The sequence below is a fragment of the Callionymus lyra genome, chromosome 9, assembly GCF_982586985.1.
Source record: "Callionymus lyra chromosome 9, fCalLyr1.hap1.1, whole genome shotgun sequence".
Taxonomy (NCBI): domain Eukaryota; kingdom Metazoa; phylum Chordata; class Actinopteri; order Syngnathiformes; family Callionymidae; genus Callionymus; species Callionymus lyra.
Window position 1 is genome coordinate 23,759,474 of NC_141826.1, and position 23,374 is coordinate 23,782,847.

The 23,374-nt window shown below is 37.6% G+C and overlaps 2 protein-coding genes across 3 annotated transcripts in view; one reads left to right on the plus strand and one right to left on the minus strand.

The window, feature by feature from the left end:
• The window catches only part of dock2 (dedicator of cytokinesis 2), a 171,403-nt gene that overhangs the window by 82,711 nt on the left and 65,318 nt on the right, over positions 1-23,374 (plus strand). The window lies entirely within an intron of this gene.
• Positions 1,708-22,356, minus strand: insyn2b (inhibitory synaptic factor family member 2B). Its single transcript, XM_087799622.1, has 3 exons — positions 20,897-22,356; positions 12,416-12,490; positions 1,708-2,264 (listed from the first exon to the last, which is right to left on the minus strand). Exons 1-3 carry the CDS (start codon positions 22,300-22,302, stop codon positions 2,090-2,092), a joined length of 1,656 nt encoding a protein of 551 aa, XP_087655748.1. The 5' UTR covers positions 22,303-22,356; the 3' UTR covers positions 1,708-2,089.

Here is a 23,374-nt window from a genome sequence, read left to right on the forward strand (position 1 = left end):
CTCGTCCTCAGTCATCGCCTGATTCAAATGTTCCTGTAACTGTGGAGGATGTAATGACTTGTGCCATCTAGAGGCCGGAAGTGTGACTATGATAAAAATACAATTTGATAGCTGCTGGAGTCACTGTATCCTCTCGTCCTCAGTCATGACTCTTGATGAAGTCGTAGATGCTTTAATTTGTTTTCAAACCAAAATATGTCCAAACATCAGCTTTAAAAGCTGCTGGAGTCACTGTATCCTCTCATCCTCAGTCATCGCCTGATTTAAATGTTCCATTAACTGTGGAGGATGTAATGACTTGTGCCATCTAGAGGCCGGAAGTGTAACTATGATAAAAAAATACAATTTGATAGCTGCTGGAGTCACTGTATCCTCTCGTCCTCAGTCATGACTCTTGATGAAGTCGTAACTGCTTTCATTTGTTTTCAAACCAAAATATGTCCAAACATTAGCTTTAAAAGCTGCTGGAGCCACTGTATCCTCTCGTCCTCAGTCATCGCCTGATTCAAATGTTCCTGTAACTTTGGAGGATGTAATGACTTGTGCCATCTAGAGGCCGGAAGTGTGACTATGATAAAAATACAATTTGATAGCTGCTGGAGTCACTGTATCCTCTCGTCCTCAGTCATGACTCTTGATGAAGTCGTAGATGCTTTAATTTGTTTTCAAACCAAAATATGTCCAAACATCAGCTTTAAAAGCTGCTGGAGTCACTGTATCCTCTCATCCTCAGTCATCGCCTGATTTAAATGTTCCATTAACTGTGGAGGATGTAATGACTTGTGCCATCTAGAGGCCGGAAGTGTAACTATGATAAAAAAATACAATTTGATAGCTGCTGGAGTCACTGTATCCTCTCGTCCTCAGTCATGACTCTTGATGAAGTCGTAACTGCTTTCATTTGTTTTCAAACCAAAATATGTCCAAACATTAGCTTTAAAAGCTGCTGGAGTCACTGTATCCTCTCGTCCTCAGTCATCGCCTGATTCAAATGTTCCGTTAACTGTGAAGGATGTAATGACTTGTGCCATCTAGAGGCCGGAAGTGTAACTATGATAAAAAAATACAATTTGATAGCTGCTGGAGTCACTGTATCCTCTCGTCCTGAGTCATGGGTGGGATCTTGCGGGAATTCTTAGTTAATTTAGATGCAGAGGCTGCCATCTAGTGGCCGGGAGCTTGCAAATTGCAACACAAAAATGAACAAAAGCTCTGAATATTTTTGTTATTTATAAATTAAAAATTGAATTACTTTTTATTGATTTGATTGATTGATTTAGTGATTTTAAACACACTTTATTAAACCTTAAAAGTACTATGATGAAAAATAAATTATTTAAAAGCCAAAAAAATATTAATCTATTTTCAAAATGGCTCCAGTATCTTATCGTTGATATATGTTCACACCCCTACTGCACAAGAGACTCATTTTCATGAGGATCAAAAATGTTTCGACACTTTTTTAATTGTCATTGAAGGTTGGACTGAATCACAATCTGTCACAGATGACTTTGGGGTCATTAGTTTAGTTTTACGTTTACAAATTGTTTTGTTTTTTTAACAAATGTATGATCATTTAATTTAATATAGATAAAGCAATGTGTCATTAAATAGAAAGTGATTAAAACAGGGATCAATTTAACATTTTCTCTCCCAGATGTTTCCTGTCGTGACCATTAATCATCTTCACGTCATCTTCTCTTTTAACGACCATCACCTACAAACCCTCCTGGAGCTTCATTCAAACCGTTTCTCAAAACAAACGCGTCTCTTTCAGAAAGTATTTCTCTATCCTTTTTCGCTTATTGCTTTCATTTCATCCAGATTCATCCTTTGATCGGCTCCTGCCAAAAGCTTCCGATCCATTTTGAAATGAATCCCGTCGCACAGCTGTCAGTCCGTCTAGACGGCGTCCATCAGACAAATGACATCTCTGTAGTCTCTGAAGCGACCTCACCTTCACTCGGGTCCTTCTTCTGACCATGTAAGGGGGGGGGGGCAAGGTTTACTCTCCTTCATATAGTCTGAGTTCTGAACGTGTTCTCCACGACGTTTGTACTCCATGAAGATGCGAATCCATACGATTGCTTCAGAGCCACCAGAAGCATTTCTTTCTCAGCTTCTTCATCCTGCTCTTGCTGATGCGGTTGATCGGCGCCGTCGCCGACTTGGTGGGCGTGTTGAGCGGCGCGTCGTAGTCGCCCTCCAGGTACTCCATGACGCCCTGGAGTCGTCCCTCCTGGGTCCGGAAATCGTGTTCCACGCTGCAGGGGGAAGAACAAACAAACAGGAGAACGTTGAGAACCAGGTTTAGACGGAGGTCCAGGTTTTATGCTTCGAGACAGATTTTATATATTGAGCTGGAACATCTGGACTGAAGAACTTTGACCTGGTGAATGTTTCTCCAGGAAATATTAAGAAAGAAAACGTTATTTTATATCAGTTCCTTTCACACAAAAAGGTGTCAAATATTTTTTGTCATATTTCGTTTTTTCTGATGTTCTTTATTGAAGTTATTGCATCACATTGTTGGGTCTTAACGGCCCCTCACGACAGTCACGGTACATCATGTGGCCCCTGAGGAGAAATAAAGGGTAAAACTGATGGGGTTGGGGGCGTAATAGCTCAGATGGTAGAGTGGTTGCCTGCAGTCCAAAAGGTTGCAGGTTCAATCCCAGCTCCAGACAAGCTTGTGTCGTTGTGTCCCTGAGCAAGACCCTGATTGCTCCTGATGGCAGATTCAGCGCCATGTGGTGCAGCCTACTCCCATCAGTATGTGTGAATGGATCCCGAGCTCTCTCCAGCACCCCCATGGACCCTCCTACACTCTCCTCTTTTCTCTCACTATATCCTCCCTCACTCCTCTCCTTATCCATCTGTCTACCCCCCCATCCTTCCTCCCAGCCGGTCAAAGCGGCAGGCCGTCAACAATGAGTCGGGTTCCGCTCGAGGTTTCTGCCTTTAAAAGGAAGTTTTTCCTCGCCATTGCTCACTGTACAGTGTTTTGTTTCTTGCTCTTTGTTGAATTGCTGGAATCTATTTTTCCTTAATCAACTGTAGTCTTATTTCAACTGTATAGTGTCTTGAGATAACTTTGTTATGATATGACACTTTAAATAAAATAAAATTGAATTGAATTGAATTGAATGGCTGTCAAAGCGCTTTGTGACCCTGGTCTAGAAAGGCGCTATATAAATAGAGATTATTTATTTTATAAAAACCTTGAGATAGATAAGATAAGATAAAGGAAATCAAACTTTAACTTCCTATTAAGTGTCAATTTGTTTGACCGTGACAAGGGTGTGTCCGAAGATCGTACACTTCTGCACCTACACTTAATGTCGGTATTTTAAGTGCACAAGTGCGTCCACATTTAGCGGTGTGCGAAAATGTAGTGTACGATGAGCACTCAAACAGCCAGAAACAAAAGAATAGACGACTAAGTGAAAGCTCTGCCAGGGCGGCGAGGATGGATGAAGCCATGAATTAATGATACGACGGAGACAAAGTCAGATATTACTTTACGCCGACGCATGAGTTTCAACGTGTAAAATACAACGTTTTCCTTCCTTCCTTCCTTCGTTCGTTCGTTCGTTCGTTCGTTCGTTCGTTCGTTCGTTCGTTCGTTCGTTCGTTGTTCCTTCGTTCGTTCGTTCGTTCGTTCGTTGTTCCTTCGTTCGTTCGTTCGTTCGTTCGTTCGTTGTTCCTTCCTTCCTTCCTTCCTTCCTTCCTTCCTTCCTTCCTTCCTTCCTTCCTTCCTGCCTTCCTTCCTGCCTTCCTTCCTTCCTTCCTTCCTTCCTTCCTTCCTTCCTTCCTTCCTTCCTTCCTTCCTTCCTTCCTTCCTTCGTTCCTTCCTTTGTTCCTTCCTTTGTTCCTTCCTTTGTTCCTTCCTTCGTTCGTTCGTTGTTCCTTCCTTCCTTCCTTCCTTCCTTCCTTCCTTCCTTCCTTCCTTCCTTCCTTCCTTCCTTCCTTCCTTCCTTCCTTCCACACTTCTGCACCTACACTTAATGTAGGTATTTTAAGTGCACAAGTGCGTCCACATTTAGCGGTGTGCGAAAATGTAGTGTACGATGAGCACTCAAACAGCCAGAAAGTCGAGTGTGGATCGATGGACACTTTCCACCCTCAACGACCTCCATCTTAGTGACGTAGATGAAGCTAAACTGAACAACTGGTTGTAATCAGTGTTAAAAAGTAGTAGAAGAAGAAGCTGTCGAGTCATTTCCTGTTAGTGTGTAGCAGCAGAGTTTGATTTGAGACGGTACTACACTGTCCGAATTTCAGCACTGGTCAAGTGAGTGCTCTGTCTTACAGTGTACTGTAAAGCAGTGCACTTGGAGAAGTGCGTGATTTGAGACACTAGACTGTTAAATGATTTTAATGTAGAGCATGTTTTCCAAACTCCAAAGTCCGCAAAGTCCTGTTTCCTGTGGGTACCAGGAACTTTAAAAACCCATTCAACTCTGTGCTGTGTCTAAAATAGCATACTTCTCTTAGTATTCTAGAAGTTAGTATGCATCAGGATAGTGTACATACTAACAAGTAATTAATTCTCCACAGATAGTATGTCTCGAATCAAACTCTACTGCTACGCACTAGCAGGAAATGACGCGACAGCTTCTTCTTCTACTACTATTTAACGATGATTTCAACCAGCTGTAGGAACACTATCGCCACCTGCTGGCAGCACGTTTGGTTTGGATCAAGAAATATGAGAAACTAAATATTGGCGAGATATTTACGCCAGTATCAGCACAGAAGACGTGTCGTCCTCCTACTGCTGCTGAAAATACACCTGTAAGTATATATATATCTATATATATAGATATAGATATATATATATATAAATTACTTCAGTTTACAACGTCACTAAGATGAAGCCGTTTAGTGTAGAAAGTGTCCATCGATCCATACTCAGTTTTATGGGTGTTTTAGTGACAATTTAGTGTGTATGAAGCACTACATTTCACAAACTAGGAATCGAGATGCACTTATGCACTAAAAATACATTAAGTTTAAGTACACAAGTATGTGATTTGAGACACAGCATTTGTGTTTTAGGAAGATAAACAAAAGTATGTTTTTTTGGCGAAAAAGTATGTTTTTTGTAACTCATTAGTTTGATTTTGCCTTGAAAAGTGTTTATTAGAAGTGAAATACAGTGTTTAGATGTACGAGTTTGAAACCCTGATTCAGAGTTCGTGAATGTTCCTTCAATCCCGATGTTTCAATCCATCAAAAATCATGCTGTTCCTGGATTGTTTCGTCAAGCGAGCGCCGGTAACACGAGAAGACGCGACGTCGGGATTTGAAGTAAAAAAAGAAGGACTGACGCCAGAACAATCTTTTTAATTCTCGTCTCCTCGTGGGTTCAAAGCCCCGACAATCCCGGCTTTCATTTCCTCCCGTGCCACCCTCACCCCTTTTCATTCCTCCTCACATTTCCACGCCATCTTTTTGAAGTGTCAGCCTCGGCTGGTCACAGCGTCTCATTTCTTCTTCTTCGTCTCATTGTTTTTCCGAGCCGGTAGAAAAGAAGTCAGAAGCGACGGCGGCTCCACCTCCGTGATGAGCCTCGTGTCGGGGATGGAAAAACAAAAACCTTCCGAGTTACACAACGACTTCCTGCCACTTCCACCCCGTCACGGAGCGAGCGATGAACGTATTAGAGCTTAATGTCTCTTTAAATATGGATGAGAGGAGCGTCGGATGGAAGGTGAACCGTGGGATGCAGAGGTTGCTCCGGGATAAAGAAGACAATGGCGGGACGGAGGGTGGGCTGTGAAGGGGGATTGGATCGGACGGGATGGAAGGTATCAGGGGAGCCTGGCCCGGGCCTTTTGTGAGCGAGACCGCCGGTGATGGAGGGAGCGAGAGAACAAAAAAATAGACGACTAAGTGAAAGCTCTGCCAGGGCGGCGAGGATGGATGAAGCCATGAATTAATGATACGACGGAGACAAAGTCAGATATTACTTTACGCCGACGCATGCGTTTCAACGTGTAAAATACAACGTGTTCCTTCCTTCCTTCGTTTTTCCTTCCTTCCTTCCTTCCTTCCTTCGTTCCTTCCTTCGTTCCTTCCTTCCTTCCTTCCTTCCTTCCTTCCTTCCTTCCTTCCTTCCTTCCTTCCTTCCTTCGTTCGTTCGTTCGTTCGTTCGTTCGTTCGTTCGTTCGTTCGTTCGTTCGTTCGTTCGTTCGTTCGTTCGTTCGTTCGTTCGTTCGTTCGTTCGTTCGTTCGTTCGTTCGTTCGTTCGTTGTTCCTTCCTTCCTTCTTTCCTTCGTTTGTTCCTTCCTTCGTTCCTTCCTTCGTTCCTTCCTTCGTTCCTTCCTTTGTTCCTTCGTTCGTTCGTTCGTTCGTTCGTTCGTTGTTTCTTCCTTCCTTCCTTCGTTCCTTCCTTCCTTTGTTCATTCGTTCGTTGTTCCTTCCTTCCTTCCTTCCTTCCTTCCTTCCTTCCTTCCTTCCTTCCTTTTTTCCTTTTTTCCTTCCTTCCTTCCTTCCTTCCTTCCTCCCTTTGTTCGTTCGTTCGTTCATTCATTTTCTACCGCTTTATCCCTTATTGGGGTCGCGGGGAGACTGGAGTCTATCCCAGTTTCATAGGGCGAGAGGCAGGGGACACCCTGGACAGGACACCAGCCTGTCGAAGGACACACAAAGACAGACAACCATTCACACACACACTCATACCTATAGACAATTTCCCCACAAGTTCTTAATCAACCTCTGTATGTTTTTGGACTGTGGGAGGAAACTGGAGTGTCCGGAGTAAACCCACACAACACGGGGAGAACATAGAAACTCCACACAGAAAAGTTGGCTCGGCCTGGAATCGAACCAGCAACCTTCCTGCTGTGAGGCGACTTTGTCGAGAGTTTTGCTTCAGAACTGCGAGCGTCTAATTATTGTCGTGATTCACTTTCAAAGGCTTTTCTTTAAACTGTTTGCATTATTTAAAAATTAGCTTGTTTTGTTCTCGGCGACAAACCTTTCAAGTCAACAATAGTATTTATTACTTTGACTTCAAAGGGACCCACGAGAGTGAGCTTGTCTTTCGTCCATGTTTTCTTAAATAACACTTCATGTTCAATCATTGCAAACTATTCTTCTAGTAAGTAAGTAAGTAATAATTGTAGAGAGCTTTTCTAAACCAGGGTCACAAAGCGCTTAAACAATCAAAACAATACTCAATAAAATATACTTTAAAGATCAAGATAATACTGAGACAAACACAGGAGTCTCAGAGAATCAAGGAAATGCTCAAATAAAAGTGTCTTGAGATGTTTCTTGAAGGAGTCAGTAGATCATCAAACACAGATGTTTCTTGAAGGAGTCAGTAGATCATCAAACACAGATGTTTCTTGAAGGAGTCAGTAGATCATCAAACACAGATGTTTCTTGAAGGAGTCAGTAGATCATCAAACACAGATGTTTCTTGAAGGAGTCAGTAGATCATCAAACACAGAGATTGTTCCAAAGCTTAGGAGCAACAGTCTGGAAGGATTTCTCTCCTCTGGTCCTGAAGCGTGTTCAGGAACCATCAGTAGTTTCTGATCCACAGACCTCAGAGCCCGAGCTGGGGTGTAAGGCTGGATCAGAATCTACTGATGGAAGGTCTGACCATGAATAGATCTGAAAGTAAGAACCAGAATTTTAAAATGATCCTGAAAGAAACTGGCAGCAAGTAAAGAGTTTTAAGGATCGGAGAAATGTGAGTTCTTCTACTAGAGCGGCTCAGAATTGCTGTAGAGTTTTGCTTCTCCTTCTTGTTTAGACATGAAAATAAACTGGTTTCATTTTGTCAAGAATCCGGCATCAGCTTTAAAAGCTGCTGGAGTCACTGTATCCTCTCGTCCTCAGTCAGTTTGATAAAAATACAATATAATATGAAAGAAAACCTTTTTGTTGTTGTCGTTGTATTCAGTGTATGGATATTGTCTCACAGCACGAGCAACGGATTCTTTCTGAACCGGTCGTTTTCATATTTATTCCGCGTGAATACGTCTGACATTTGCCTGAGCTGGTCCTGAGAGATGCTGTCATCACAGATGTACCTGAGATCACTAGACCTCGACCTTTTCTTTATTCTCACCAACTCCATGAACAATACATGTTTGTTTTCTCGTCACCGTGTTCTGTTGTTTTACCCATGATGCTCTATAAACAAAACTCGCTCTGCGACTTTCTAGTTGTACTCTTCTCTCTTCTCTTATACTCTATTCCAACAAATTGAAACCAAATTCCAACTAATTTCAACTATAATCAAACAATTTTCAACTATAATCCAACAATTTTCAACTATAATCCAACAATTTTCAACTATAATAAAACAATTTTCAACTATAATCCAACAATTTTCAACTATAATCCAACAATTTTCAACTATAATAAAACAATTTTCAACTATAATCAAACATTTTTTAACTAAAATCAAACCATTTTCAACTAAAATCCACAATTTTCAACTATAATCAAACAATTTTCAACTATAATCCAACAATTTTCAACTATAATAAAACAATTTTCAACTATAATCCAACAATTTTCAACTATAATCAAACAATTTTCAACTATAATCCAACAATTTTCAACTATAATCAAACAATTTTCAACTGTAATCCAACAATTTTCAACTATAATCAAACAATTTTCAACTATAATCAAACAATTTTCAACTATAATAAAACTATTTTTAAGTAAATTCCAACAATTTTCAACTATAATCAAACAATTTCCAACTATAATCAAACAATTTTCAACTATAATCCAATAATTTTCAACTATAATCAAACAATTTTCAACTATAATCCAACAATTTTCAACTGTAATCCAACAATTTTCAACTATAATCAAACAATTTCCAACTATAATCCAACAATTTTCAACTATAATCCAACAATTTTCAACTATAATCAAACAATTTCCAACTATAATCCAACAATTTTCAACTATAATCAAACAATTTTCAACTATAATCCAACAATTTTCAACTATAATCAAACCATTTTCAACTATAATCAAACAATTTCCAACTATAATCCAATAATTTTCAACTATAATCAAACAATTTTCAACTATAATCCAACAATTTTCAACTATAATAAAACAATTTTCAACTATAATCAAACAATTTTCAACTATAATCCAACAATTTTCAACTATAATCAAACAATTTTCAACTATAATCCAACAATTTTCAACTATAATCAAACAATTTTCAACTATAATCCAACAATTTTCAACTATAATAAAACAATTTTCAACTATAATCCAACAATTTTCAACTATAATAAAACAATTTTCAACTATAATCCAACAATTTTCAACTGTAATCAAACAATTTTCAACTATAATCAAACAATTTTCAACTATAATCAAACAATTTTCAACTGTAATCAAACAATTTTCAACTATAATCAAACAATTTTCAACTATAATCAAACAATTTTCAACTATAATCAAACAATTTGTAAGTAAATTCCAACAATTTTCAACTATAATCAAACAATTTTCAACTATAATAAAACTATTTGTAAGTAAATTCCAACAATTTTCAACTATAATCAAACATTTTTCAACTATAATCAAACAATTTCTAACTATAATCAAACCATTTTCAACTATAATCAAACAATTTTTAACTGTAATCAAACAATTTTCACCTAAAATTAAACAATATTCAACTAAAGTCAAACAAAATAACTATAATCAAAAGATGTTCAACTATAATTCACAATAAACCCTTGTATTTGTGTATGAATAAAATGTATATATCTCTCTATATATATAACAATAGATAGATTGATATATATATAGATATATATAGATCTATCTATATATATATAGATAGATATATATATAGATAGATGGATAGATGTGGAAGCAGATGAAAGCGGCGCTGACGAAACAAGAAGCCATGGTTTCTAACACCAGCTTAATTGAATCTAAAGCAGAGCTCGACGTCTCTGGCTGGCGGCGCCGACTCTTAAACTCTCCTGATCTCTGATACGTTCACGACCAGAAGACACTTTTTAAAATAATGAGATGTTTCATAAGCCCGTGTTCCGTCCCCGAGCGAGAATAGCTTTGTGTCTAATTCTGCGATGGTATTTATAATTGGGCGAAGACGTGGTTCGTGCTCCAGGGTCTTGTGTTTGTTTGTGATGATTGCAAGTCTCGGGTGACAGGAAGTAGCTGCTCCAGTGCGAGAGGAAGTGGGTGAAGGATTTAAACGAGTGTGAAGACGCGCCTTGAGACTGAAGCTATAAATGTACATGGATGGTAATGTAGCTATAATTGAACCAGGATGGTAATGTAGATGAACAGATGAAGTACAAGTAAAGAAACACAATTAAAACCTTCTGGTCTTTATAGTGGAAGAAATAAGAGTCTCAACTTGTATAATATTTTATATATATTTGCAGAAAAACGGTTGTAAAAATGTAAATCAAAACTGTGTTATGTAGTTTTTAGTCTATTTATTGTTGTCTCATCTTTGCTTAGCGGTAAATGTATAATGTAAACAAAACATAAATGTATTTCACTATATAAACATATACTTTTCTGTAATAATTAAATTGTTTATTTATTATTAATTTTTTAAATGTTCATACTTCGAATTATAAATATCTTAGCTTTTAATTTTTTTTAAATTTAAAAAACATGCATATTCAATCATATTACTTTAAATTTGAGTCGATTTTTTTTAAGATTATAACGTAAAATCTTCCAAATTCCAACTTAAGTCAAACAATTTTCAACTATAAGTCAAACAATTTTCAACTATAAGTCAAACAATTTTCAACTATAATTTAAACAATTTTCAACTATAATCAAACAATTTTCAACAATTTTCAACTATAATCAAACAATTTTCAACTATAATCAAACAATTTTCAACTATAATCAAACAATTTTCAACTATAATCAAACAATTTTCAACAATTTTCAACTATAATCAAACAATTTTCAACAATTTTCAACTATAATAAAACAATTTTCGACTAAAATCAACAATTTTTAACAATTTTCAACTATAATCAAACAATTTTCAACTATAATCAAACAATTTTCAACTATAATCAAACAATTTTCGACTAAAATCAACAATTTTTAACAATTTTCAACTATAATCAAACAATTTTCAACTATAATCAAACAATTTTCAACTATAATCAAACAATTTTCAACTATAATCAAACAATTTTCTACTATAATCAAACAATTTTCAACTATAATCAAACAATTTTCAACTATAATCAAACAATTTTCTACTATAATCAAACAATTTTCAACTATAATCAAACAATTTTCAAGTATAATCAAACAATTTTCTACTATAATCAAACAATTTTCAACTGTAATCAAACAATTTTCGACTATAATCAAACAATTTTCGACTATAATCAAACAATTTTCAACTATAATCAAACAATTTTCAACTATAATCAAACAATTTTCTACTATAATCAAACAATTTTCAACTATAATCAAACAATTTTCAACTATAATCAAACAATTTTCTACTATAATCAAACAATTTTCAACTATAATCAAACAATTTTCAAGTATAATCAAACAATTTTCAACTGTAATCAAACAATTTTCAACTGTAATCAAACAATTTTCTACTATAATCAAACAATTTTCTACTATAATCAAACAATTTTCTACTATAATCAAACAATTTTCAACTATAATCAAACAATTTTCAATTATAATCAAACAATTTTCAACTATAATCAAACAATTTTCAACTGTAATCAAACAATTTTCTACTATAATCAAACAATTTTCTACTATAATCAAACAATTTTCAACTATAATCAAACAATTTTCAATTATAATCAAACAATTTTCAACTGTAATCAAACAATTTTCGACTAAAATCAACAATTTTCAACTATAATCAAACAATTTTCAACTAAAATTAAACAATTTTCCAACAAGTCGAACAAAATAACTAAAATCAAAAAATCTTCAACTATAATTCTCATTGAACACAACAAACACTTCAAGTCTTCAGTGTCAAATAAAAAAAAACTTTATTAACACAAGTCGGAGTCCCAGATCACATGACCAAAACACACACGCCTCATTGGTCAAAAGCAGTTTATCTTTATGATTTGATATTCAAGTAAATGTTTAAATGTTGAAACATCTACATATTTTTCTTAGTATGACCCAGAACTCATTGTTAAAGGTGCAGCTGCAGGATAACTAGTGAAGAGGGTGCGACCACGGTGCAGGACTGTAAATACAACAATGGTGTTGTGCTGAGTCAGCGTAAAGAAAAAAGTGGTGGTAAAACTACAGTCATTGAATATTGTGGAGGCCACAGAACGCACAGCTGGCAGCTGAAGATGCTGCATCTTCTGGGGAACAGTTGACGTGAAGAGAAGCTCATTATCTGGCTCACCTGTAGATGATGCAAGCTGTCTTCTGGCAGGTGGAGCAGTTGTTGATGTCCTGACCCGTCCTGTACGAGCTGCGCCTGAAACACACGAAGTAGTTTGTGTTGACGATACTTCGCTTTTACCAGAGACGCACGTCAGCTGTGATTTAGATTGTAATGTGATCTTGTCGTGGTGTGTATTGACGAAACTCTACCATATGTATCACGATACAGGGACAGCAATACAATATATAGTGATACTGTAGTAACAAGTATATATGTGTAGTAGTGTCCAGTACCTGACTCTGGTGTTGTGATAGTGTAGTAACAAGTATATATGTGTAGTATTGTCCAGTACTTGACTCTGGTGTTGTGATAGTGTAGTAACAAGTATATATGTGTAGTATTGTAAGTAAGTAAGTAAGTAAGTAAGTAATATTTATTTATATAGCGCTTTTCGAGACCAGGGTCACAAAGCGCTTTAACAATCAAAACAATACTCAAAACAGTACATACTTCAAAGATCAAGATAACACCGAGAACAACACAGAATAAATTAAGTCAAACAAGGATATATGTGTAGTATTGTCCAGTACTTGACTCTGGTGTTGTGATAGTGTAGTAACAAGTATATATGTGTAGTATTGTCCAGTACTCGACTCTGGTGTTGTGATAGTGTAGTAACAAGTATATATGTGTAGTATTGTCCAGTACTTGACTCTGGTGTTGTGATAGTGTAGTAACAAGTATATATGTGTAGTATTGTCCAGTACTCGACTCTGGTGTTGTGATAGTGTAGTAACAAGTATATATGTGTAGTATTGTCCAGTACTTGACTCTGGTGTTGTGATAGTGTAGTAACAAGTATATATGTGTAGTATTGTCCAGTACTCGACTCTGGTGTTGTGATAGTGTAGTAACAAGGATATGTAGTATTGTTGTGATAGTGTAGTAACAAGTATATATGTGAAGTATTGTCCAGTACCTGACTCTGGTGTTGTGATAGTGTAGTAACAAGTATATATGTGAAGTATTGTCCAGTACTCGACTCTGGTGTTTTGATAGTGTAGTAACAAGTATATATGTGTAGTATTGTCGAGTACCTGACTCTGGTGTTGTGATAGTGTACTAACAAGGATATATGTGTAGTATTGTCGAGTACTTGACTCTGGTGTTGTAGTATTTACAGACCACATGACGAAGTCATAACTGCTTTCATTTGTTTTCAAACCAAAATATGTCCAAACATCAGCTTTTAAAGCTGCTGGAGTTAATGTATCCTCTCGTCCTCAGTCATTGCCGAGATCCTGTTTCTTTCATGTTAAATCCGTACTTGTTTCTATAACTGAGGCCTTAATGACTTGTCTTGTTAGAAAGTATTTATATGGCTATATATCTAAAACAATTTCCAACTATAATCAAACAATTTCCAACTATAATCAAACAATTTCCAACTATAATCAAACAATTTCCAACTATAATCAAACAATTTTCAACTATAATCAAACAATTTCCAACTAGAATCAAACAATTTTCAACTATAATCAAACAATTTTCAACTATAATCAAACAATTTTCAACTATAATCAAACAATTTTCAACTAGAATCAAACAATTTTCAACTGTAATCCAACAATTTTCAACTATAATCAAACAATTTTCAACTATAATCAAACAATTTTCAACTATAATCAAACAATTATCAACTATAATCAAACAATTATCAACTATAATCAAACAATTTTCAACTAATCAAACAATTTTCAAATATAATCAAACAATTTTCAACTATAATCAAACAATTTTCAACTATAATCAAACAATTTTCAACTATAATCTAACAATTTTCAACTATAATCAAACAATTTTCAACTATAATCAAACAATTTTCAACTATAATCAAACAATTTTCAACTATAATCCAACAATTTTCAACTATAATCAAACAATTTTCAACTTTAATCAAACAATTTTCAACTATAATCAAGCAATTTTCAACTATAATCAAACAATTTTCAACTATAATCAAACAATTTCCAACTATAATCAAACAATTTTCAACTATAATCAAACAATTTCCAACTAGAATCAAACAATTTTCAACTATAATCAAACAATTTTCAACTATAATCAAACAATTTTCAACTATAATCAAACAATTTTCAACTAGAATCAAACAATTTTCAACTGTAATCCAACAATTTTCAACTATAATCAAACAATTTTCAACTATAATCAAACAATTTTCAACTATAATCAAACAATTATCAACTATAATCAAACAATTATCAACTATAATCAAACAATTTTCAACTAATCAAACAATTTTCAAATATAATCAAACAATTTTCAACTATAATCAAACAATTTTCAACTATAATCAAACAATTTTCAACTATAATCTAACAATTTTCAACTATAATCAAACAATTTTCAACTATAATCAAACAATTTTCAACTATAATCAAACAATTTTCAACTATAATCCAACAATTTTCAACTATAATCAAACAATTTTCAACTTTAATCAAACAATTTTCAACTATAATCAAGCAATTTTCAACTATAATCAAACAATTTTCAAATATAATCAAACAATTTTCAACTATAATCTAACAATTTTCAACTATAATCAAACAATTTTCAACTATAATCAAACAATTTTCAACTATAATCAAACAATTTTCAACTATAATCAAACAATTTTCAACTTTAATCAAACAATTTTCAACTATAATCAAGCAATTTTCAACTATAATCAAACAATTTTCAACTATAATCAAACAATTTCCAACTATAATCAAACAATTTTCAACTATAATCAAACAATTTCCAACTAGAATCAAACAATTTTCAACTATAATCAAACAATTTTCAACTATAATCAAACAATTTTCAACTATAATCAAACAATTTTCAACTAGAATCAAACAATTTTCAACTGTAATCCAACAATTTTCAACTATAATCAAACAATTTTCAACTATAATCAAACAATTTTCAACTATAATCAAACAATTATCAACTATAATCAAACAATTATCAACTATAATCAAACAATTTTCAACTAATCAAACAATTTTCAAATATAATCAAACAATTTTCAACTATAATCAAACAATTTTCAACTATAATCAAACAATTTTCAACTATAATCTAACAATTTTCAACTATAATCAAACAATTTTCAACTATAATCAAACAATTTTCAACTATAATCAAACAATTTTCAACTATAATCCAACAATTTTCAACTATAATCAAACAATTTTCAACTTTAATCAAACAATTTTCAACTATAATCAAGCAATTTTCAACTATAATCAAACAATTTTCAAATATAATCAAACAATTTTCAACTATAATCCAACAATTTCCAACTATAATCAAACAATTTTCAACTATAATCAAACAATTTCCAACTGTTATCAAACAATTTTCAACTATAATCCAACAATTTTCAACTATAATCCAACAATTTTCAACTATAATCAAACAATTTTCAACTAAAGTCAAACAAAATCACTAAAATCAAAAAAATCTTCAACTATACTTTTCAATGATCACACCAAACACTTGTACTCGTGTATTAATAAACTTGTTGATAAAAACTTGTATAAGTCTTCAGTGTCAAATTAAAAAAAACGTTATTAACACAACTCTCTCCTTTGATATTCAAGTTAATGTTTAAAAGTTAAAACATCTACAGTGTTTTTTCTATAACTGAGGCCTTCATGACTTGTCTTGTTGGAAAATATTTATATGGCTATAATTCTCAATATTCTGCTTTTTTTTCTTTTCATTTTTGTCAAAGTCATTTTTTATGTGTAATTATTTTACGGTTTATAGTTCAATAGAGTGTATGTACAATAAAATCATTTTAAAATGTTGTATTTACAATTGACATGAAAATATTCACGTCGTGTTCCCTTTTGTGCTGCAAGTAAATTTTCCGGCCTCTAGATGGCAGCAGTTATTACGTGCTCCATAGCTGAAGGAACAAGCGATATCCTGACGATGACTGTGGACGAGAGGATACAGTGACTCTAGCAGTTTTTAAAGCTGATATTCTTTTACACTCTCTACTCTAGTAAGTCTCCGGTGAGTCGCACGATAATTGCTTTTGCTCTTCAGGTGCTTTTCAAACACTCTTTTATTCTCAACACTTTGTTCTGGCTTCGAGAGTTTAGCTACAGCAGGATCCTCGGGTAGAAAACGGGGGCGAGAGTTGTAAAGTATCTTGACCTACTTCGATACTTCAAGCCGAGCACGGAGCAGAACTCAAAGTACAAACACCTTTAATTGATGAATCCACGACAGGGAGCGGCTGAAGTAACACGTTACTTTATAACTGAATTACAACAACTAGATATATATATATCTATATATATATATATATATAGATATATATATAGATTGATAGATAGATGCGTGCATAGATGTGTGGATGGATGGATGGATAGATGGATGGATGCATCGATGGATGGATGGATGGATAGATGGATGGATGGATGGATGGATGCATAGATAGATGCATCGATGGATGGATGGATAGATGCGTGGATGGATAGATGGATCCATGGATGGATGGATGGATGATGGATGGATAGATGCATGGATATATAGACAGATGGATGGATAGATGGATGGATCCATGGATGGATGGATATATGGATGGATGGATGGATGGATGCATAGATAGATACATCGATGGATGCATAGATAGATGGATGGATGGATAGATGCATAGATGGATGATGGATGGATGGATGGACATATAGATTGATGCATGGATGGATGGATGGATGGATGGATTGATGCATCGATGGATGGATGGATGCATAGATGGATGATGCATCGATGGATGGATAGATGCATGGATGCATAGATAGATGCATGGATGGATGGATGGATAGATGCATAGATGGATGGGTGGATGGATGGATAGGTGCATAGATGGATGGATGGATGAATAGATGCATGGATATATAGACAGATGGGTGGATATATAGATGGATGGATGGATGGATAGATGCATAGATGGATGGGTGGATGGATGGATAGGTGCATAGATGGATGGATGGATGAATAGATGCATGGATATATAGACAGATGGATGGATATATAGATGGATGGATGGATGGATAGATGCATGGATATATAGACAGATGGATGGATATATAGATGGATGGATGGATGGATAGATGCATGGATATATAGACAGATGGATGGATATATAGATGGATGGATGGATGGATGGATAGATGCATGGATATATAGACAGATGGATGGATATATAGATAGATGGATGAATGGATGGATGGATGGATGGATATTTATTGTCTTCAGGACCTTTAAGACAGATTCTTACGGTCCATAAAACTCACCGAAACACCTGTTTAACCTCCTGACCTCAGTACTTAATCATTTAGTGACAAATAAGTCGTGATCTTTTCTCCACTTGATTTATAACGATCGTGGGTTTTATTTTCTTCACGCGGCTGAGCTGTTGCCAAAGCCATCAGCCTTCATCCGAGAGTGAATCATATTCAACCGCAGACGAGTATGGATGTGTAGACGCCGCCTCGCCATTGATCGCTTTAAATAATGCTCAACAATTGCCTCGAGGAGGAAGAATTGATCTGCGGCTTCGCCGTCGTCTCTTGATGAGGTTACAGGAAAAAAAAAAGAAAAAAAGTCAAGGCCACCGCGGAGCTGAAGCATCAGGTGCTGAAGAATCTTCTATTCACGACGTTTGAAAGATTCATGTTCATTCATTAATTTCAATGTAATGTGCAGGAAAAACTGTCATATTTTCCCACTGAATTATTCAACTCTTATCAAACGAATGATGGGAGTCAAGATTGTTGACAAACAAGCGACGTTGGCAGCTGTTAGCTTAGCTCTAATCACAGTGTCCCACTTAAAGGAACTCCATATCTGGCTCGCTATCAAATCCAAGTCATCATTATTACCCTGCTGGTTTTTAGCCTCTTTTCTCCCTCTCTCTCTAATTCCACTTGCTCCCAAATCTCGATCCTGCTTCTCCGACTCACTCCGTGTCTTTAAAAAAAAAAAAAAAGTATTTGAATCGATATTTCGATTAATCTGGGTCATCCATGGTTTTCTAATCTCGCAGAGTAACTTTAAGAACAGCTGCCGACTCTCTGCCTGACGACAAACATCAAACGAGGGAGTAATTGTGGTAATTTTCTGGAGGAACTGTCGAGAGAGAAAAAATAGAAGTCGTTTCTGCCCCGGAAAGGAAACGGGAGAAAAGATGCGTCCTTGCTTCGGTGAGAACTGTTTGAGATCCTCAGTCCGGCAGCAGCAGTACGAGTGTCTCTTGTTGTTGAATCATCCGTCGTGATCTCATGGAGCAGTGACCTCAGGTGTGTTAGTGAAGCAACACCAACCTGTTGATCCGAACACCAGAGGAGTAGCCATTGGGTCTGTTAGAAACATGTTTTTATACCTCTTGTTATGTTGGATTTTGTGTTTCCTTTTTGTCGCCCCTTTGGTAATTACTGAGGATCTAAAATGTTATTAGTGTATTAAAGGAACATTTAACTGTTTTCTTCAATGTTGTCACAACACGATCTGGAGCTTATCATCCATGTGTTTGTGTCTCGTTTAGATTATTGTCACCGTTTATTTTTGTCTGCAGTTCATTCAAAACTCTGAGCCGCTCTAGTAGAAGAACTCACATTTCTCTGATCCTTCAAACTCTTCACTGGCTGCCAGTTTCTTTCAGGATCCATTTTTTAAATTCTGGTTCTTACTTTCAGATCTATTCATGGTCAGACTTTCCATCTGTAGATTCTGATCCAGACTTACACCCCAGCTCGGGCTCTGAGGTCTGTGGATCAGAATCTACTGATGGTTTCTGAACACGGTTCAGGACCAGAGGAGAGAAATCCTTCCAGACTGTTGCTTTTTAAACATTTTTACCATTTAGTCCTTCATAACAAGTTAAATTTTAATATTTTTGACTATAATCTTCTCTATAATTATACTATACTATATACTATATATATACTATAATCTGATGGACTGATGAAGCTTCATGATCGGTGTCATTATCTTCAGAGTCCCCTAGATGGCGTCTCTGCACTTTTTTCCTTTGTTTAGAACAACTGTTCTAATGAAATATCATCTTTAAACTGATGGCGCCACCTACTGACCTCTGAATAACATGACACTGTTTCATGAAGCTTCATCACTAATTTTCTCTTCTTTCCGTTACAATTTTGATTTTTCATGGGTATATATTTTCTCTAAAAATACATAGTAAAAAACCCGATATACACATATATATATTTACCCACATTTACCGTAGTCAATTACAATTAAATAAGCAAATTGCAAAGTTAAACCTGAATTATTTTTTGCCCAGTTTTTTTTCTTCTTCAATACCATTTTTTTTAAATATTACCTTGAAATATTATGTATCTTATTTATTTCTTCATCTTGTCTTTAGGCCACTCGCAAGAGTTTAAAAATATACGATGACGCGGTCCTGTAATTACTGGCGGTCGTCTTCACCCTGCCTTCACTTTCCTCTTCGCTTCATCTCTGTCCAATATTCTTTGGGAAAAAATAGCTGAATTCGTTTTTCTGCATAATTTCATAATATTAATCAGGGCCGGGTCTAGGCAGGGGCAAGAGGGGGCCTGGCCCCCTCAAATAAATGTTGTGCCCCCTCAAACTTACATGTAAGTAAGTAAGTAACAGCACAATGCCCCCTCAAGATTTGTGGCTGCCCCCTCATACATGCCTGTCTAGACCCGGCCCTGATATTAATGCGTCTTATAATGAAGTAAGAAGTTAGAAGTAATAGTTGTGTACTTTATTTAGTTGTTTTTAATATTATTTGGGTAAATATATACAATTCTGAAGGTTTGTTTTACAAAATATTTTGATTTCAATAAGTTTAAAAATACGTATTAAAAAATAAAGTAATTTACTAAAAATAAACTAAAAGATTGTGAAATCCAAATGGAAATTTTACCTGGTGAATTACCTTTTTTCAAACAACCTTTGACATTTTGAACAAGACGTTTGTTTTTGTTGATTCTTGACAAACTGACAGCAACACGTTGTGCTACGATGACGGCAGGAGGTTCGACACGTATCGCGTTCATATCTACTTCTGTGCCGCGCTAATAAATCCACACGTCGTGAAGCCGATAAGTCAATCGTGACGCTTTGTAATCTCACTCTTCAAGTGAATCTGAAGCTACGTGCAGAGACTGAGGAGGAGGTGAAGATAAAATGGGAGAAGATGAGCTGTTGACTCCAGGAAGGTATCACATCCTCCTGCAATCTGAAGTGACGCACTCCGAGAGGCTACGATCCTCCGCGGACCTGACATTTAAAATGTATTACTCAGAAATGAAAGCCTGTCTGGAAAACTTTGACTTTTTGATCTCGATTCTGAGAATCTCTTGATTCTTCACTTCATCACTGTTTCTATCATCTACTGAAACCACTGAGTATTCTCACCCCTCACTGAGGGCTTTGCTCTTCTCCAGGTCTTGAATGACATTGAGTAGCACCTTGATCTTCTCCTGGTTGGACAGAAGACTCTCCTCCACAGTCTGTAATTGCTTCTCCAGCCCGCGCGGCGCTTGGACCGCTTTGCCGCCCAGCAGCCCGGCCGGCGCGCCGTTGCACTGCGCCGTCATGTGAGTCTTGCAAGGCTGAGGGTCCTTGTCCGGGGCCGCCGGCGCCTCGGGTTCCGAAGACTTCGAGAAGTTCTTCGGCGGCACCGGCGGCGTGTCGCTACGATCGAGGGTCTTTTCCGGGCGATGACCGTCTGTGTTCGGGTGTCGTTTTTTCACGTCGTCGGTCTCGGTGTCGAGCTCGGCTTTGGATGCGGAGCTGGTGTGAGTCACGCCGGCGTCGAGGTCGTGGACGGCGCCGACTTGCGCGTCTGCCGTTTGTGTCGCCGAGTCCTTGAAGAGGGTGAAATCCGCAGAGCGAGGTCTGCTCTGCAGTGCCGAGTCTTTATTGATCCGAGACTGAGCTACATGTGCGGAATGTGAACTCTGTGTTTTTGGTATCGTGTGCGACAGCTGTGGGATTTGCGACGGCTTCCCGGGCGTGCGTGCCGGCTTCTTCGGGGCCTCCGGGTGTTTGACGGCCGGTTGTGAATCCGAAGAAGGAGCTTCTTTCTTCGGCGCGTTGGGGGCGACGCTGTGTCTGCTGGCGGCGTTCGGTAACGTCTGACTGGCGCCGATCGGAGGGTTGACCCTCCTGCGACAGGCGCCCGTGCAGGGCGTGATCTGCGACCGCCTCCTGCCGCACGTCACGCAGAGGTTGGCCTGGGAGTTCGGCATCATCCGGCAAGGTCGCGGCGGCGTGGCGTGCACGGTCGTGCAAGCGCTCCCCGGCTTCACCGCGGAACGCTGAGCCTCGCCCCGTAACGACTGCACCCTCCTCCTCTCCTGGGCCGGCTCGGGTCCCTCCGTGGCTTCGCTGCAGACCCCCCCCAACGCGTCGGACGCCACGACGCTGCCGTTCGTGTACTTCGCCGTCTTCTTGCCTTTGGCGTCTTTCGGATTCGTCCGTATCGCCCTGATCTGGCAGTAGACGCCGCTGCCGGACCCTTGGGAACCCACGTCGTCTCGCGTCGGGCGGTTCATCTCGTTCCGCGACGTCTCTTCGGAGGGCGGCGGAGCGGCGGCGCCGTCACCCCCGACCGACTTCCCCGGCTCCGCTCGTGACTCGGCGGCGGGCGCTGGTTTCTTGGTGCTGGTCTGGACGCCTCGTCTCTTGAGCGAGTGCAAGATATGCGGACCCGGTGACGTCTGCACGCCGACGCTGCACAGCGGGCCCCATCTCCCGCCCGCCAAGGGAACCCCGAAAGCAGGCACTGGATTCGTCGGGTCGGCCACTCTCCTGCCCATGCTCCCCCGGCGGACCCCCTCAGCCCGCCGAGGAGCCGAGCGGCGACATCGGCCACAGTGTCACGGGAAGGTTAAATAGAAAATCCCAAGACAGGAAGCGGCGCCCGGCGATGATGTAAACGCTCGGCGTCGTGCCGTTAAACCGTCGTCTCTGTAGGTCAGCCGGTGCGGTCCGTGCTGTAAATCCAGTCCGTCGCGCCGAGGTCAGCAACTTTTCCCTTCGATGCGGATCGCTAGAGATAAGAGAGAGAAAAAAAAAAATCATTAATAATTGAGTTTAGATTTGCTGAAGGATTTATCAAACGCAGTTGTGACTGTTTAAACATTCGCCATCAGAGGAGAGTTAAGAGGATTAACTGGCATCTGCGGCGTCCTAATGTGGTGGACGTGGAGACAATATGATTGGACGAGCCCGACTCTTGACGTGTCCGTCACAGTTGCATGTTTTAGATTTTCTTGATAAAAATGTTTGCTTAGATGTGAAGAAGGAAATGAAAAAACAGTGATCGATGAATATCTTTTGTGATGATTTGGTTTCAATCTGAACATTCATGACTCGTCAAACCTAACAATGAGCTTCACTAGACAACGTCATTGTGTCGGAGACGGCAGTTGCATTCGGTTCCATTAATGTCTGTCGTGGCTGAAGTACTGAGGAGACTTAAAAGAGAAAAATGACACAACATAAGCTATTCTCTTGTTTTGTAAAACACTTGCGAAGTCCTGCAATAACGCTGTTGTAACACTAGAGGGAGCCAGAAAAGATACGATTCATATTCCGTTGTTTCCGCTTAAGATCCGTCGGACATTAAATTGATTGTTTACAATATTTCGACTCTTTGTTCAAGTGACTTTTTGAGTAAATTATCGTTAATTCAGAGACAGTAGTATCTACAATTCACTCATTTATATCATAATTAAAGTGATAGTTTCACAAAATCTTCCCTCATTTTCTGCTCGCCCTCATGTCGACTAAGAGTTGGGATTATTTTCAGAGTAATCTGTTCTTTTTTAAGAGTTATAGTCAAAAATGTTTGTTCATTTTAATGTAGCGACTGCAGCTCAGTTGTCT

Excerpts from the sequence above, each read along its gene's own strand:
- insyn2b (XM_087799622.1), bottom strand. The coding sequence starts at position 22,302 with ATGGGCAGGAGAGTGGCCGACCCGACGAATCCAGTGCCTGCTTTCGGG. Across the intron at positions 12,491-20,896 it reads AGCAAAGCCCTCAGTGAGGG|GCGCAGCTCGTACAGGACGG; the intron begins GTGAGAATACTC and ends CGTGTGTTTCAG. Across the intron at positions 2,265-12,415 it reads ACAGCTTGCATCATCTACAG|CGTGGAACACGATTTCCGGA; the intron begins GTGAGCCAGATA and ends TTCCCCCTGCAG.